This window comes from Accipiter gentilis, chromosome 22, assembly GCF_929443795.1.
Source record: "Accipiter gentilis chromosome 22, bAccGen1.1, whole genome shotgun sequence".
Lineage (NCBI taxonomy): Eukaryota > Metazoa > Chordata > Aves > Accipitriformes > Accipitridae > Astur > Astur gentilis.
Window position 1 is genome coordinate 10525614 of NC_064901.1, and position 19187 is coordinate 10544800.

General features: G+C 36.6%; 1 protein-coding gene across 4 annotated transcripts in view; it reads left to right on the forward strand.

The window, feature by feature from the left end:
• STXBP6 (syntaxin binding protein 6) overlaps nucleotides 1-18322 on the forward strand; it is a 116885-nt gene extending 98563 nt beyond the window's left edge. For all 4 annotated transcript variants that reach the window (XM_049825822.1, XM_049825825.1, XM_049825823.1 and 1 more), the window contains 2 exons: nucleotides 12458-12615; nucleotides 15125-18322. In XM_049825822.1, the coding sequence (XP_049681779.1) occupies nucleotides 12458-12615; nucleotides 15125-15148 (182 nt within the window). In that variant the 3' untranslated portion in view covers nucleotides 15149-18322. The remainder of the gene's footprint in view (nucleotides 1-12457; nucleotides 12616-15124) is intronic.
• The last annotated feature ends 865 nt before the right edge of the window (nucleotides 18323-19187 follow it).

Genomic DNA, 19187 nt, shown 5'->3' on the forward strand with positions numbered 1-19187 from the left:
TTTTTAAAAGTATAATGTTATGATTCACAAGGTATTTTTTGTTATTGTTAGAAATAACTGTGAAATGTCTGTTTAACTCCCAGGGTATAGATATTTCTTAACTAGCAGCAGGAATATAATACACTGTGTCCTCATGTGAGAACTGAGATATATGAAACTTGGCTTTTTTTGGCCTTAAAAGTACAAGATTACAGATACATAAAAAGAAATTGTATGGAGATGTAAATAAGATTCAAAAGCAATGAAGTGGCAAACTAGTGTTAAATTAGAACATGTTGTTACAGTATAAAATATTTGAAATTACTAGAATTAATATTATAGGCTGCACTGCAAGTCAGGAACACTCAAAAGTATGGGGTCATATTTTAAGAGGTTTATAGAGTGCTTATAATCCACTGTTTCTTTTTTCTTTCTGTCTTGTGCTTTGGACAAAATACAAAATTAGATGGATTTTTAATCTAAAAGTCTCTCTGTTTCTAAATAATATGCAACATTTGCCTGAATTGTTCTATTAGCAGCTGTTCCTGGCCACTATTGGTGTTAATGGCTATTAAAAGATTCATTTGTGTCAGAAGAAATTGCCTACCCCACATCAAAACAGGGGAAACTAGTGTAATCACTAGTCTTAATTTGAGATCACTTCTTACTCTGAAACCTGTGTTACTTTCCTGGGCAGAATCAGATTTTTACGAAGGTGAACATTGATCCATGACTTGAGAGTAGAGTGACTCTTAATGCTGTGTGACTGGTAAAAGCTAAATTAAGTGCAGAATATATACCACTTATATCACAACAGTTACCAGGCTTTGGTAACTCATGCTTCTTTTGAAAGTCATAAACTTTCCAGATTCAAGTGCAAAGACCTACAGAAGTATTTTATTTACTTTCAGATAAGGTGAAGTCCATGGAAATCCTCCTGGTCCAGGCTGAGCTAGGAGACTTCTAGATTTTTAAGGCTCAAATTTAAGTTGGGAAGTACATTATCCTTGAAAGATAAATTGAGCAATTGATGATCAGATTTAAGTTCAGGTTTCACGTATTTCAAAGTTACAATTAATAAACCCAGTAAAGATAATACTTTCTATGAATGTTCTGTCTTTCGGATCACTTAGTCATCCTTTCTGGCTGATAATTTAAATATTGAAATTATCTAGAGAACATTCCATTCGTGTGATACGGGCATTCATTAAGTTGTAAGAGGGAATTATCTTATAGGATTACAATCACAGAAATACCGTTTCTGTAATCTACTTAATAACTTGAGCTGTTTAATAAGGCTTTTGTGTGGCTATTTGAGAGGTCAGAAAACTTGCATCTGTTTGGTTCTTTTTAGCAGCAGTTTCCTCTCTTATTCACAAGAGCTCCTAAACGAGGCTGTCAGCACAGCACCAATACATGTGAAAGGATGTGCAACAGTCACTTGGCAGGGAGGTGAGAGGAATGAAAAAGGAGGGGAAGAACGCATTCATCCTGTCGACCTTTATGATCAGCTGTTACGTTGCAGTAGTGATGGAAAGCCTTGGGCTAATGGTAGTCTAGGAACTGTAACTCTCTGGTAGTGGTGATTTTAACAAAACAAATATGCTCAGTAAAGAGAGGCAGCATATGGAAGTGTGAAATGCTACCATCAGTTGGAACTTTATCAGTCTAAATATTTTGATTTTGAAATACCTAAGCTTCCTGAGTTAGAAGCCTAGAGTTCACTTAGTCCTTCATTACTATTGTGGTGTTTCTGGTGGGTCATTCTGGACACATCTGTTCCTTGTTGTGAACAGTTTCTGTGACAATTTTAGTGGAGGAAGAGATTTGCCTTCATGTCTTCAGTGCTGTGTTGCAGTAATGAACAACTGTTAATTTCTTTTTAATGGCATAATTCTTTCTCCTAACAAAACTTACTGTTTTGACTGCTGAATCTGGCTAATATGTGGGAGTCACCTGAGCCTTGACAGCCTACGGGAAGCTTTCAGACTAGAGAAATTTGTAACTTCCTTTCTTGACTTTTCCTTGGGAAAAAAATCTTTCTAGGGAGTTGAATTCCTGCCTGAATAAATGCCAGGTAAAGAAATTGAGCTTCCTGTGGTCATTTTCTTCTTTCTGAAGTGTTGTTTTCAGTGGTTAAGTACAGTTTGGAGGGTGGAGGAGGTGGCAGCTTTTGTGAAGTGCTCTCTAAAAGGAGTGATTAATCAGATACAAGCTACATTCAAGTTGATTTTTATTACTGACAGTAGCTGGTCAAAACAGATAGGAGAACTGTGCACAATTAGCAGAGAAAACATTCAGACATAAACGTAGTCACACCAGTCCTGGGTGACTGGGATGTTGCTAAAAGATTGCCCTTAAACGTATAGCTCCTAGGTTACCAGACCACATTCTCCCTGAGGGCAGCTGCTCTTGCACAGCCAGTCAGTCTCAGGCCAGACATTGCATTTTTTGGTTTGCTTTGTTCAAACCATTGCTCTTGACTGACTCCATCCTGACCTTGACCAGTTCTCACTCAGTCTTTTTCATTCTTACTCATGAACTACAACTTTATTTCAGCCTATGTGGTAACAGGAGATGGTGATTTTGAATATGCTACTTAAATAGTCTTTTTTGTAAAAACACAGATTGAGTTTGTAGCAGATACAGAATTTTCAAAGTCACCTACCTGATTTAGTGGTGTGAATCTGTTGACAAATATGTTGTTCCATGCATCCGTTGTAGCACGTTAGTGCATTATGTTTCTCAATAATAATTAACACTACTTAATCAGAAGATCAATCGGTAGTATTGACACAGAGACTATAAGCAGTACCTTTGTTTAGAAGAATCTTGCGTTTCATCTTCAGGGTATGTTGCTACCTGATTCTTCTACACACCCTAAAAGAAATGTCAATACTTTGGTGAAGTGAATTTGAAGCAAAACAAAACAAAAAAAATTGCATCTGGAGATGTGTAAAGCCTTTGGATTGCCTTGACAGGGAAAACGTCAATTCGACTTTGTATTGGTTTGGGCTGGGATGGAGCTCATTTTCTTCATAGCAGCCAGTATAGTGCTGTATTTTAGATTTGTGACCAAAACTGTATTGATAACATACCACCATTTTAGGTGAGCAGTGCTTACACTGTGTCAAGACCTTGGGTTTCTCATTCTGCCTGCTCCCAGCAAATAGGCTGGGAGGGGGGCACAACCAGGAAAGCTAACCCAAATTGACCAGGATGATACTCCATGCCATGTAACAGCATGCTGAGCAATAAGAACTGGGGGGGGGAGCTGTTTTCCCAAGGTAGCCACTACTCTGGGACTGACTGGGCATTGGGCTGCTGCTGGTGAGCAATTGTTTATGCATTGCTTGTTTTTTGTTGTGGGGTTTTTTCTCCCCCTTCACTTACTAAACTGTTTTTATCTCAATCTTTGAGTCTTCTCACTTTTGCCCTCCTGATTCTCTTCCCTTATCCCACTGGGTGGAAGTAAGCAAGCAAATGGGTGGGAGCTTACCTGCTAACCAGAGTCAACCCATCACAGGCTTTCATTCAAAATAGGTTTTTTTCATATTAAATATAACTCTTCATAGTAGTTACCATCTTTTTCTCCTATATGAAATCTGTTTCCTCCTTCTGAATATTCCTTACAGAAAAATATTCTGATTTTGAATGGAATTCGATTGGATATTTCACCTTGTGATCATGAAGATATGCAGGAAATACTGGATTTCACCTACTGGTAGAAATTGCTGAAAGGTTTCAACCAAAAAAAGGATACTTTTTCTTTACAGGATGACATCAATGTCAGTAAAAAATCCACATGGAAGTTATCCCATTTCCAGTGATTTTACCACTCAGCTGATCAAAAGCAGCAAAGCTTGCAAGCTTTTTTTTTTTTTTTACTCTAATGGCCCCTATGTTGTTTAATGTCACTATTTAAAATAAAAGGGTGCTAGCATCAGAGAATCTTTCCATTTACTTCTGACTGTGATAAGAAATCTTATCCTACTCAACTGTCCATGCAAGGGATTTTTGTAGTCCCCTGCAGAATCATAAAAAGAGGTGGTTTTTTGCAATACATCTCATTCTAAATCTAAGATTTTTGCAAGCCACATTGAGAAATTTGGATACACCTTGCTTGTTATAAGTAAAAAACCTGAACTGTTGAAGCCTTAAGGTGATTTTTTTTTTTTTTTTTTAAAGACCTCATCTTCTCCACTTCATTCAATTTTATTCCTTGTGCTCTGCAGAAGTCATTCTGTTCACGTTCTCCTTTCAGGTTTTGGTCACCTAATGGTCTGCTGTGTTTCATGCTACCTGATTTTCTTTAATTTGTGTGGTTCTGGTTATAATATGTTGAAATAGGTGAGTTAAACAGCAGAGATCATCCAGACACAATTCTTTGGTATGTCTGGAGATAATATTATTTGGCCAGCTAAAAGTGGGATTGGTTCTTTCCTTAGAGCAGTTTATGAAAAGAATTCAATCAAGTTGATGTGTGCAAAGGTACTCTGTCTCATGAAATCCCCAAAGCCACACGTAGTTGGAGACTTGGAAAATATACTAGATAAGTATCACTGTATATTTACCTTGCTCTTAAAACTTTTTTTAAAGTATCTGCTGATTCTTGTAATTTTCTTATATGTCCATCAATTTTTGTTAAACATCATCTTCAGGAGTTTACTTGGAACATTCAGACCAGATCATACTAAAATCTGTTTAGCCTAGTATTTTGGCTTTGATAGCAGTGATCTTAATTCGTTACTTGCCAAACAAAGTTACCAATTTGCAATGCTTTTGGGGAGATGGGAGAATACACATCCTAAAGTGAAGGTGTAAAGCATTTAAACAGGATAAAGCATGTTTGTCTGAAGGAGATCAAACAGCTGGCTTTAGTACAGTTCCTACCTGTAGCCAGATTGGTTAAAATGAAAGTAAAATTAGATAATAATACGAGCATAATACAGATTACTGTTGACAAACACTACTACCTGTAACTCAGGATTGAGACTTTCTGTGACTTGTTCCAGCTGTTGTGAGTCCAAAGCAATGTTATAGGAATCATCCAATTCCTGCTGTGTTCAGAAACAGTTAGTTTTTCTGTGGGGCAAATCCCAGCTCTCATCCTTGAACGTGGAGAGGAGTTTTGCAGTGGAGCTGCTTGTACCCTAGTAGATTTAGGGGAGGTTTAGGGAAGCTTGTGTCAGGGCTGTTCATGGGCTGCAGAGTGTGGTTACTTGCAAGCTGTTGATCAGCACTGCCAGCGGAGATATTTAGCTGGAACAAGTACAAATTCCCACACAGCAGCCCACACTGGAGGATTTCTTCCCCCTCAATTTCCTGCTGCTTGAGCCACATTACCTTCACGTTTAGCATAACAAACATTATCTCTGCCAGAGAGATAACCTGCCAGAAGCAGAATGCTAAAATAGCAGCCTTTCACTGACAAAAAGACACAAAAGGACATTAGGTAAAAAAAAAAAAAAAAAAAAAAAAAAAAAAAAAAAAAAAAGTCTCCTTGTGACTGGAATGAGCTGTCATGCTGATAGATTTGATAAGGTTTTCTCCAGTCTATTAAAACTTTGTAAAGAAGTAGCAAACGAGTTTAGTATCAAGTAAGTACTGTGTATCTTTGCTGTGCATTAATTATGGGTAGGTGTTTTTCAGAACTTTTTATGAAAGACAAGACGGGGTGGATAAAAGAGATTTGACAATTCAAAAAGAAAAAAAAAAATCCCCCCCCCCGCCCCCCAAACCCAAACCACTTCTACTTTGAGATACTCAAATGACTAGTAATTTTTATCAAGCCTGGAATTTGACAATTAATGCTTGACACTGACAACTAAGACAACATCCAACGTGAATAGCCACATTATGAGTAGGACTGAAGATTAAATGAGGTTTTCATGAGTTTGAATTCTGTTTGCATGCATAGAGGAGGTTTGGTATTTAACAATTATTTGAACCAGGTAGTAGTTCTGTGCTGAAAACTTCAATTGCTAGTTAACTTGAAATACATTTTTTATCATTGTAAGGCTATTGAGCAAATACTTCTGAAAGACTTTTGTAGACATACAGAGGGCAAGGAGTGCTGGCACCAGAGATTTGTTAAAAGCGAATTGTTCCCCACCAGCTTGTCTTCTGTGATGAAGTGACTGGCTCAGTGGATGAAGGGAGAGCAGCAGATGTCTTTCTTTTTTTTTTTTTTTTTTTTTTCCCCCTTTACTTCAGCAAGGCATTCAACACTGTCTCCTCTAGCATTGTCATAGCAAAGCTGGGGAAATACAGACTGGATAGGTGGGCAACAAGGTGGGTGGATATCAAGGGTAATGGTCAGCAGTTCAAAGTCCAAATGGGAGCCAGTTACTATTGGCATTCCTTTTAAATCAGCACCAAGGCCCATGCTATTCAACATTAAGAGCCTGGATGACATGCTAAGAAAGACCTAAGAACTTAATTGTGGTTCTTTAAGGGAAAAATTTAACTTTATTATATTTCTGAAGTTCATTTAGAAATCTTTAAAAATTACAGAAATACTTGACCTGAAATTACTGTTTATCTTGAGCATTTTTCCTATGCTTAGGTAACTTGCCGGTAAGAGATTTGGAGCGTGTGATCACAACGTCAAAATATTTGCAAATTGGGGTTTTTTTCTTTGTAATTTTCCTTATAATTTAATCAAATTTTATGTATGTATATGAAGTCTAATATTAATCATTGGTTTGAAGGGTTAAAAAACTGCTCTAACTAAGCAGAGAATTTGAAGCTGGTCTGTTATATAAGTCAAAAGGATGATCTTTAATTTTAGATGGACATTAAAAAGGTGATTTATTTTCAAAATTCTCTTTTGAAGCTGCAGTCTGTCTTTGTCACCTCCATTATTAAGGAGTGATGAGATAAACTGGAAAGTAATCTTAATTCCTAGCTATAATTAGAAATACAGTCTTAAGGCTTCTTTCACTATTCTTTCAGAAAACCCAGAATTTATATTAATCCTTCCCCTCAGTGTTTTTTATATTTGGCTTTTGACAGTTTAAACTGTTTTTTCAGTAAGACTTTTGAAGTAACTTGGGAATAGAAATAATGCTTATTATATAGCCGCTTCCCTTCTTCCGATCACTTTCCCACTTCCAAAAAGCATCTGTGATGCTCCCTTCTTTCAGAAGGATATGTTCATTCTTAATAGTTCAGCACCTTTCTTTTCCCCTTAGAGTCCTTCAGGTTTTTATTGATATTTTAATTGTTCAGTGCTTTTGGTTCTTAAGTGATGAGTGCACAGGCAGTTAACAAAACACAAAATAGTGAAGGAGAAAAAAGCCGTTCTTTGTATTTACAATCAGTGTTTCCAAAATTCTGTTGAAATTCTAGTTGCACCAGCATATCTGAGTCTAAATAGTATGTGTAGGTATATAGAATAATTATGTTGCGATAGAGGTGGTCTTGTTAATGAACTGATTGTCATTATGCTTTTCACCTTTATTCAGTGACACAGGTCCAGTTTTATGCAGTTGAATGGATACCGTTAATACCTGTTTTCTTTAAATAAAAAGGTTGTTCGTGTGATAGAACTTCTTAATTATTGTTGCTAATTGCATTTATTTGCTTCTCAAAAGGAGGTAGTTGCTAAATGCTGTGTTAATGCATATACAAATAAAAAGTAAATGCTTGCATTTACAAATCAGTCACTGTAAAGTCTTAATCACTAACATACAGATAAATCCCTGCACTGAACTGAAATACATTTGATGTGGGTAATAGAGAATACTATGAAACTTTTATGAATGTGTGTTAAAACAAAACATGAAGACTAAATAATGGTATCTCTGTAGACCAATTAGTTTCTTCAACATACAGACTGGTTTCCATGCTGATTGATGATAGTATCTCCATATCTTTCATGTACTGTTGGGTTAAGGATGTACTTTTCTCTTGTGCATGATAAAAGGCCTAAAGCAATGTCACCTGATTTCATGGGCTGCAAGACTCTCTGATATAGTTTGTGATCATAAGAACCAAAAACTTAAAAGTTGATCTGAGAGGAGCTGCGGTGTTTCCTGCAAAGTGTTACTTCTTCAGTGTTTATGTCCATAAGCAAGTAATACTTATAGCTTCACTGGTCTAAAACACTCACAACAGGGCTGCTGCCCTTCTGCTATTTCTGCACCTTTGTGTCCCAGTAACGTTATGTATAATTATACAAGTCGCTAATTGAATTTTCTAAGGGGAGAGGGGAGTTTAATTCCGATAGTTTATATTTTGCTACAGCAAATTCAAAATAAGATGTATATTTTGCTTAGCAAATTGGATTACCAGGCTGTGTACCTATGGATTGATTTGGAAATGCATGTTCCTTTCCTCTGGGTAGACAACTTCAGAGAAGATGACAAAAAGTATTATAGAAGAAAAAACTGTTTTAGAAGCAACCTTATTAAGCTACTTGTTTGAGTAACTGAAAATAAATCAGCAGTATGTTTCTTGCTTTTATATATAGCAAAATTAAACTGAAGAAACTCACTGAATTAAGCATGATTTATTTAGTTTCATACTGAAGTTGGCCTAAATATACATGTTCTGCTGATACTAGAAATTAATATTAACCTAATATTTTATATTAAACTCAGTATAAATACATATTTTCCCCATGTGATCTGGCAGTATTTACTCCACTTACTCCGTGAGTCTGCAAATACTGTTATATAGTGAAAAGCTGTGTGCTTGCCCATAATAGACACTTCAAAAAAAGCTGTTTAGTAAAATAACAAAATATGTAAACTTTTCTATTTTCCTTTCATGTGTATTTGAAAGAGAAAAGTCTGTAGTCTCAACTGCTGGGATTTGTTCTACAGAGCTATAGAAAGATACAGGCACTCCAAAAATGGGTGGATCCCTGTATACCTTAGAAAAAGCAGCAACATAAGCATGTGACTCTTTCTGTTCAGTGAAGTCTGTAGCCATCTAAAATTTGAGATCACAGACCCCTGGAGTTCGACATCTTGGGAATAATGCAAGTGCTTTCCTACAAAAAACAATTCAGAACATCAGCTGACCCATACCCATATTTTGGTGGTGTTTATCTCATCTTGTAAGTGTTATAAAATCTCTCTCCTGAGAAAGAAGTATGTGAAAAGCTGTTGAAAGTCTTCCACTGAGGAGCTTGTGTTTCTCACCTGGTATATGAGAAGTCCTGAAATTTCTCAAAATTTTCATAGAGAAAGAAGGGGGGGGGGGGGGAACACACACCAAAAAACCACCCACCCACCACCAAAACAAGGTGGTTAAGAGCAGTTGTCACGTCTTTGGTAAAAACTAAGCAAAGATGGAAAACGGGATTTCCAGACTCTAGGAAAGAGATGTTAACTGTCACATTTCTTTGAGTTTTTCTTAAGTGGCTCAGGGCAGGTTGTTGGCATGTTTACACCTAAGTGGGTACAGTTCAGGCAGTTTTGTTGTTCAGTCATGGAACAGATTTCTCTGGAGATCTTGAATCGTAGTGGTTATGTCCTGAAGAACAGCTTAAAAAATTTGCAGGTTGTAGGGGATTTGTTCATAGGAATGATTCTCCAATACATCCAGTACAAGTGTTGCTATTCTTGCAGTGGTACTAATATAAGGACAAGGCATAGTCAGTCATACGAGAAACCACCTACACATGCTCTAGATAGACACCAGTGAATAGACTACTGACACATGGGTTTCTGTGTTGCTCATAGATTGGGGTGGGGTGTATTATTTTACTGATGTTCCATTGGAAAAGATTATCCAAAACTAGTTCTCCAAAACAACCTCAGAATAGCAGCTTCTGCAAGTCACTGCCCATAGAAAAATACAGCAGATCTTACCTGGAGAGAACATGATACTGTATTATCTAGAAAGAAAACCAATTATTATTACTGTGCCAAACTTCCAAGTTCTTTCTTCTCTGCTGGAAACAATGTGGAGAAATAGATACCAATCTTTGGCCACAAATCCTGGTATTTTCAGGAATATAGAAAATACAGAATGTTTTCATTCTGCAGTTTCCTATTGACATTGACAGAAGGTCAGCAATCTGTGTTAACTTCTACTCCTGAACACACATTAAGACTTCAGAAGATGCTTAGTTTTATAAACCTCTCCATGTACCCTGCTTCCCTTGAATTCAGCAGAAGGTTTGTGATCTTGTAAAGCAACAACAGAGTTGATCCAGTGTTGAGAGCTTTTAAAACTCTTATCTTAGAAAAGTAGCACTGATTTATACAAGAGGTTAAAGCCTGTAGATCACACCACCAAAAAAGGGAAATTTATTTGCTGTGTGGTGTTGCCCAGTACATGTGTTTATTGGAAAAGTTACCTGAACGGACACCAAAATAATCTCCTAAGAACTGGCTTTAAACGAGCAAATTATAAACAAAATAACAATTAACTGAAAAATCTTGAAATGAGAAAGTGTACAATATTTAAATTTGTTTGATTTTATTATCAGACTCCTCAGTGTCTGAAGAGAGACCACTTGAAAAGATAGTTTCATTTCTGCCTCTGCAAATTCCAACTCACGGTATTCTCAGATATTCATCTCTTTAATGCCATTTGTTTTTTTCCTTCTGTAAATGCAGCCTTTTTTGTTCCGTGCAACAATAGACAAAACCAAACCTGTAGCTGTTCCGCATCCTATACATCCGTTATTTTTTTTTATTACTGATGTGAAAAATATAACAATATTGGTATACAGGAGGCCAGGGTGCTCTTTGCTTGATATTTCTCATATTGACTCATCATGTGTGAGTCACTGTGTGTAGGTTCCTGGCTCCCTCCCCTGCCTCCACAGTTTGATACTAGTTGTGTTTTAGTTTAATAAAATTTTAAGGGAATTTTTTATCTGAAGAGTTCCTGCATGTGCAGCTTTGTACTGTTGATCCACAGGCTCTGTGGGGCAACCTTCTGTTTCACTCTCCATTGTTTGTTTGCTGTTTCTAAGGAAAGGAGTATTATCTCAAAAATGAGTCTGAATGGGTCTTTTGTTCTTTTTCCTTATGAAACTAATAGCAAAACAACCCTCAAATTAATGTTCGGGTTTTATTTTTTAACCTGGCAATACCTTTTAAGTAGACACACTTTTCAGAATAACAATAAAGGCAGTAGGTTTGTGTTTATTTCCACTTCTTTGTATGTAAGAACAGACTTTGTTGTAACAGCAAATTTGCTGTAGTGCGCAGTTCAGCTTAGTGTCTTGAACTGGTTTCGCGCCTTTACCCGCATAGTTCATTTAAAAGTGTTACTTACCTATTTGGTTTTAACGCTGTGAAAAAAAGGCTCTGTTTGATTACAATATTTGGGGCAATTTAGAAAACTGGCAGCAACAGCGAGCCTAGTAGTTAATACTCTGTCTGTATTGGCTTTCTGGCTCTCACAGTGCCTTTGTATATGTCTAGACAACAAGCTGCTAGATAACAAAAAAACCCTGTAAGGTAGATTAAGTTTTAAAGCTTGTGGAAAGCACCAAGGGCCTACTGCATTGTGAAAAGCCAAATTTTTACTAGTCCTTTGGCTGAAAAGGTTAAAGGGATAGGAAAAAATATTTTTTTGTCCTACATGTATTTTAATACGTACCAGTTCATACTGATAACATGCAGCTTCCTCTTCAGAGTTTTCAGTTTGTACTGTGGTTCATATTATAAACATTGATCAGCAGCTCATTCCAGAAAGAGGATAATCCCTTCTGTTGAGAAGCAGTATAGAAAGGAGTACTGAAAAGATTGATCATTTGAAAGGGATGCAGTTCTGTTGAAAACTTGAAGAAACTATTACGTTGTGTGCCAGAGAAGAAACAGAGAAACTGCTAAGTTGATTTGGATGGTAAAGCTCAAGTTTTAGGAGATACTGAGCCTTGCTGGGACTTTAAATACTGAGGTTTAAATAAAGTATGTTGTCACATGAAATATGGCTGGTGCTCCATGTGGAGAAGGGTCAAAGTTAGATAGATCAGAGCAGCATAAAATAACTGTAGTAACAGTGGTTTGGGTGCATTTGTAAATGATACATTATTATAATAATTATAATATAGAAAAAAATGGTGAATTCATACAGACATCTCCTGCGGAGTCAATTATTTATTCTCTAGGGAAACAGTGTAACTTCCAAAGAAGGTTTATCTATATTAACATAATAGTGCTGTGAAGAAGCTGTGTGCACTTGTGAACAGTTTAATTGATTTAGAAGAATAGCTTCCTGAAATGATGTATGAGCATAAGGCTTAAAAAATAATACATACCTAAGTTACGTCCATGGCTTCCTTATATTCCCCAAGTATTATGTTGCAACACGGTACTTGTTTATAATTTGCTAATAATACGGTTTGTGTGAGAAAACAGTAACTTATCCCATTATCCAAAATGCAACTAGATGATAAACTAGCAGATAACACATCAGCTCTAGAACATTATAAATCAAAATAATCGTATTTAATACAAAGGATATATATATTTGGGTGTTCTAATAGTTTCTTTTCATATCGCAGGAAACAGCATACTCCATTCAGCAGCAGACAGTGTGACAAGTGCAGTACAGAAGGCAAGTCAGGCTTTGAATGAGCGTGGTGAAAGGCTAGGTCGAGCAGAAGAGAAGACAGAGGAGCTGAAAAACAGTGCTCAGCAGTTTGCAGAAACTGCACACAAGGTAAGATCTTGGTGATACGAGGCTCTGAGTAGGTCAGTCACACGTTCCTTTATTGTGAGGGGAGGAAGCTCTGGAAAGAATTGTAGTCGGTCACTGTTCACAAACAGCTTACTGTTTTTCTTGATGTTCTTCCTCACTTGGCAGTTTTCTGGTTTATAATTTCGGTCCATAGGTCTGAGGTTTGCTGCATTGCCACTTGAATTGAAACTGCCTATCTTCACCTTCCTGAATCATATTTCAAATCCGTCTTCCCGCTACTGCTTGGAACTATTCCCCATACTTTGTGCAGCAGTATAGTGAAATTGTTGTTAATCTCCTCTGATAAGCAGTCATAGGTCTGTGACTGTCCGTTTCTGAAGAGGTATCTTTTTATGTCTGGAAATGTTAGTGATGAGGATTTTGAGGAATTGTTCAGTCTCAGGAATGTGTGGACATTCTCTGTTCTTGGTGGAAGGTATTGATAGTACTATGCCTGTTGCTTCTGCATGTGCATAATGGTGCTGAGCTTCCATCTCTGTGACAGAAATTCTAGGCATCCACAGCACTCAGTTTGGTGGTAGAAAGTTTTCTGCACGTGAGCAACCATTTTAGCATGTAAGTGTGATAGATTTGCTGCTTAGGACATGCATTAGGCTTTGTCATGCTTATGCCAAACAGTGCCTGGCTACTGCATTAGCACTAGAAATCCTGGGTTGTTATCTTGCAGTTCTATACAAGCCTCTGTCTTACATAGTCTTTAAAATTCACAAACCAACTTACTTTAATTTTTAACAGGATAATCCTCTACTTCGTGGTCCATTTGGATTAGCATGGTTCAGCTTAGTGGCATGAGTATGGTACGAGTCTGCTCCTGGACTCTTCCATCTAAGGCCACCTTCTTCCTCCCTCCCTCCCCCAGTGATGATAACTACGCCAACTCAGAAAACCAACCTTATACAGCAGCTACCACCCCTTCTAGGGTAGGGGGCAACAGGTTTGGCGCTTTAGAGTAAAGCGTAGAGTGCTGCTTGGTAGGGAGTTCAAAAATGAAAAATGCCTCTGATAGTTGGGCCGCTATGAATCTTGATTAAGATTTGAATAGGTTTCATTAGTGTGTGTTGCCCTTTCATCTTCCACATGTGCAGAACAGCAGTTCCACAGATGAAGCCATGCTGTGAACAGAAACAAATCTTTTCAAACAGGTTGTGTTGGGAAAATCTTATTTTAAGAAACTCTCCAGATTAAAGTATGCGGTATTGTAATAAAAATACCATCCTTGATAGCCTATGCTGTACCATATTTAGAAATAAAGGTTTACAAAATAATAATTCAAAACAAAAATTGGGGGGGGGAAGCAGCAGGAACAGTGGAGAAGCTGAAAACATCCACAATACAATTTTTTTTTTTTTTTTTTATTAAATAAAAAATACAGGGAAACTCTCAATCAGGTTTTTGTACATAGTCATTTGAGTTTACATGTCTCTATGGCAGAAAGCCAGAACAGTTTCTGCAGGAAATGCCTAAGTGATGCAGAATAGAAAAGGGTAATCTCTAATTCGGACTGTGTGGTGGACTGAGGTTTGTGAAACCTTTCTGCCCGTCCAGTTCTACAGATTACCAGTCTTCCTTACATGAGTGTGAAGGGCTGTGTGCTCTTGAAGCTCTCCCAATTTCCAGCTGCCTGAAACAGGAGTGTGACAGTCTTTCAGTGGATGATAGTTAAGGATTTGTAATAAATGCTTGGGTTTTGTCTTTTTAACAAGAAAATAGCGTCTTTGTGTTTGAAGAAAACAAAATATAGTTTAGTTCTTAGAGGACCGTAAATGCTTATCATCTCAATGATCATAAGGATAACTTAGTAAAATAGGGTTTACAATGCTTTTTCTTGCAATTTTTTCTGTATTGGTGCCCCAGGTCTTGAATTGTATCTTAGAGGTACTGTAGTCCTGCAATTTCTTTACTCTTATCTCGCCAAAATGCAGAGGGCAGCCACCCAAGAATGTATTAGGTTAGAGAGACACTTTTTTGTGGTGGTGTGCTTTAGTTTGCAAGAGAGTTTTGTTGGGGTTTGGTGGAGCATTTAGGAATAAGTACAGTGTTGCTTATTGTTAATATTCTTCTGGTTAAGTCTTTGAGGGGCAGCTGCTACTTGGACCTTAGATGTTGTTTGTACAGAAAAGAAAACACACTATTCCAGTGAAACCAGAAAAGTAAGGTCCAGCTGAGTGTTGCTCAAATGGCAAAACTAACTTTCTGGCAAAACAGTGACAGTGAAGAGAAAGGCACCAATTTCGACTTACTAGTGTTTGTGAACACTTTGTGCAGCAAAGCAGAGTTCCCATTTTGGTTGCTTTATAGTCACAGCAAAGGGAACAACTCTGCATATCTGTGTGCAAACAAGTTATGAATTTCAGGCATCTTTTGGAGAATTTGTTTTACAAGCTTTTCTCATCCAGACTAGCCACATTAGCTTGATATAGCTATGGTTACATGTGATCTCTCTTTAATTCATTTTTTCTTTATTTTTCAGCTTGCCATGAAGCACAAATGCTGAGATACTGCCCAAAGTTGAAACCTTCCTGAGAAACTGGAAAGGCTATGTTCAGCAGTTCTTACAGGAGATCCAGACTTCTGTGTGCTTTTTTTCTTCCAGTTCAGTGGAGATGCATTCTTTCAGTTTCTGTGCAGGAAAAAGTGTTGCATTTCTACCTTTTTTTGACTTTTGTTCCTCTTTTGTAATATTGCTACACAGTCCTGCAGTACTTTCTACCTGTATTTCAGTTGTTACAGGAGTGAAAGCAAACAGGGGAACTGGACCAAATGACAAGTTGATTGGGATTAAAATAGTAATATTCTTTCCCATTTGTACAGAAAGTTATTTAACTGGTTATGGACGTATGTGCGGAATTAAAATCCAAAGAAGGGGTATACTTTTCTTCATTTTATGTAGCATCAGCAGGATGTGAATGTTGGAATTAAACACCTGGGGTTGTAACTATTGTGGAGAATAGGCTGCTTTGTCCTGGGAAACAGAAAAACGTGTTTCTTCTACCCAATGTAGGAAGTTTTGCATGTGCCATCACCAGCATTCAGAAGTGCATATCTGAATTTCATAGGGGAATCTGTTACCAGTGCTGCATTTTGAGTATTTCTGTTTTCCCTTCAGGATTGATTATTTGAATAGTATAACGAAACCTACAGAATGTATGCTTGAGGTTTCAAAATAGAGGAAAAAAAGTCATTTTTACATCTATACACACATAGCTGTGCCTCAAACACAGTCTAGAATTTGGCAATCTGGTATAAAATAACATTTCATTTTCTTTTTACCTGTGATTCTGTGGCTAAAGGTCTGTGTAAATGACAATGCAAAGGCCTGGGAAAATGAGAATGCATCATTTTCCAAGTCACCTCTTTTTCATAAATTCTATAGTAAGAATTTTTGGAACACTTCAGAAATTTGATTAGAATGACTTTTGTGTTAGCTAGTCATCTGATTTTTAAAATAGAGGCTTTCAAAAAGCATGTCTTGGTACATAGAATCATAACTCCTAGTTTTGGGTCTCAGTTTTCAATATATATTATCACTTGAAGGGTGACTTCCTACTTCACTCTGTATTCACTATATGCAATATATGCACTGTATTCTCTTACAAAAATGAGTAGGTTACTCTTTTCCTTCACAGCTGTTTTCTTAACATTTTTAAGATGTTCTAATATGCTTCTAGAATGAAGGGGAAAAAAAAGAAAAAAAAGATGCTGCTTTTTAAAAAAACAAAACAAAAAAACGACAACAAAAGAACGGTAATCTAGAAACAGAAATCCTAGCAGAAGTTTCAGCCTTCGTCTTCTGAAGATGCCTGCTCTTCATTTCTGTCCTCATCTTACTGGAGAGCCAGAAAGCTGGCATTATATGAATGTACTGTAGTTTTCATTTTCAATGTAGAATAAGATTTTTGCATTATTGATGACACTTTAAACAGTCTAAAATCCTCAGAGCAGTGCTTGTAAGAGAGATAAAAGCTTCTGTAGTAATTGAGAATATTTTAGTTACTGCAAGCTGAAGTAACTGAAAATCGCTTGGAAATACCCATTTTGTAAAAAGATGCCTGGTTTCAGGAAAACATGCTCATTTGAACTAAGGACACTGTCTAGTTAACTGATTGCATTCAAACTTTACATCTGTTTGGTTGGGTTTTTTTTTTTACTGTAATTTAAACTGTTTTATATGAAGCTTTTTATTTATTTTCACACTGGGAATTGAGAGAAGGGGTAAATTTGTCATCTGTGTAGTACCATACGATCATTTAGATCTATTTAGCGTCAGCTCTAACAGTTACTACATCCAACACCATCAACTGAAAAGGAATTTGGCCATATCTGTTATAAGTCAGAACAGGCTCATTAACAACATGAGTTCTGAACGCTCCATTGAGCTACGTACAATTAATGCGTGGCCCGGAAATGCCAGTAGCTTTCTGAGCACTGCTGTAATGACTGTGGGTATTTTCTGCAAATTAACCAGGAAAACGGTCTCTCATTAGAAATGAAACTCCTGCTAGAGACCAAATGTTAGGCTGGTTTTTAAAAATAGCTGCATTAGAAATTAGTCAGGGAGTACATTTTTGACCACATAGCTATCTTCTGTTGTCATCTTTTCCACTCTCAGTTTTTTAACTATATTCTGCTGCTAACCTCACCAGTCTTTCTCTTGAGAGAAAGAAGGAATAGGTTTTGAACTGCTGCCATCTAGCTGGGCTTCTAAGCTTGTCAATAATTTAGAAGTGTCTAAACCCCAGATGAGATAAACCTGAAAAGAAATAGTTGTTTAAATTCACATAAAAAGACATGGTTTTCAGGTGTTTACATGAATATTGGCTGGACAGGACAAGGTCACAGTTGCACTGCTAAGTTCCAGACATTTTGTGAGTTGAACTGTTCGAAAACATTACTTTAGTCCCACAGACAGTTCTTCAGCATATTTTTTTTTTAATATCCTCCAGTTAAGTGTATTGTGTTATGTATCATAACTCAGGACTTCTATCCAACCATCAAAAGCCATTTACTATGGGAATTCTGAGTAACCTAGTGTTATTGAATGAAGGAAAAGCGGTTTGTCTGTGTGTTTACTTTGTTCTTCTTGTTCATTAACTACAAGATTTGGTAGTTTTTAGGGAAAAAAAAATATCAGAGGTGTATAAATGTCTATCCAAAGGTAAATCTTACAGCATTGCAATTTCCTTCTGGAACTTAGCTTGTAGTGTATACAACCTAGTATTATTAGATAGTCATGTACATAACATATACTATAATGCAGGTTAGTGTTTCATATGAAAGAATGTATTTGTAAATTGTAACAATATCAGTAGTTTCTTTATCTTTTTAAAGTTCTGTAAAGAATAAAAATAATGTATTGTTAGACTTGAGTACTGTACTGCAAACTCTGTCTTAAAAGGCTACTTTTGTGTCTAGCAAAAGTTGTGCATTATGTGAAATATTAACAAAAATGTGCTCTCTAAAAAGTGATCTTAAAGGTAGGTAGGTTTTGCTATGATATGCCAGAATTGTAATACTTGCTGGTGTCTATTGTAACCAATTCCTTGAAAGTTCTCAAAGATGTAGAAATTATTTTGTGCCATTCTGGGGGAAAAAAAGTGGGACCTGCTCTCTTGAGTCATTACTGGAAGCCCTGATTTTGTCATTAAATACTGTAACTGTGATCAAAAGAAAATTGTCCTTGGATTATTTGAGTTACCGATTCAAAATATGATTTGTAAATGACATTTTTATATTTCACTCTAGGAGAATTTTATTTCCTTCTAGCAAAACTGAATAAAAATTGGTTTCTGCTTTAACGATGAAAACTTTCTTTAGAAAGAATACTGCCATTGAAAAAGAAGTAATGGGAACTAGGTTAATGGATTTCATGACCAAGCAGATTCCAAACAATGGCTAACACAGGTTTAAATTAGCATCGTACCTAAAGGCTGTACAGGTTAAAAAACTTCTGTGTTAATTTGCTTTCAATTAGCTATAAAATGCTTATTCTCAAATTGTTACTGTCTTCTTTTGGCCATCTAATTTTATTGACAAATTTTTATCAAAACAAAAACAATTGCTTTATGGGAATAAAACTATAAAGGTAGAATTCTACACAGAAGTAATCCCATATATTTGAATAAGGGCAACTCACAGAAGACTTGTATGGAATATGAAGTGACTTTGCTGCCATCTCCTTTTTTCAGGCTTAAACGTGGTCCCTAAGATGCTAATCTCAAAAATGTCCTGTTGGCAAATATTGTCAACTGATTACATTACTTTAGTTACTAGGTAGATTTTGCTAGAATGAACGTCATCCATCTGATGTTGAATGCCATACATGCCCAATGCCCAAGCTGTATGAAACTTTTAGTAAAATAATAAATAGATCTCTGGGGCATCAGAAGCAAACCTGCTCAGAACACCATTTTGTTGTAGCTTACACATAACAATGGCAGTTCTTTTCCATTGTTATTGTACATTTATCCTGTAAGAGTAGAAAAAGAAAATGTTTGGTTCATTTTCTGAGCATTTTTTAGATCATTTTCACCACG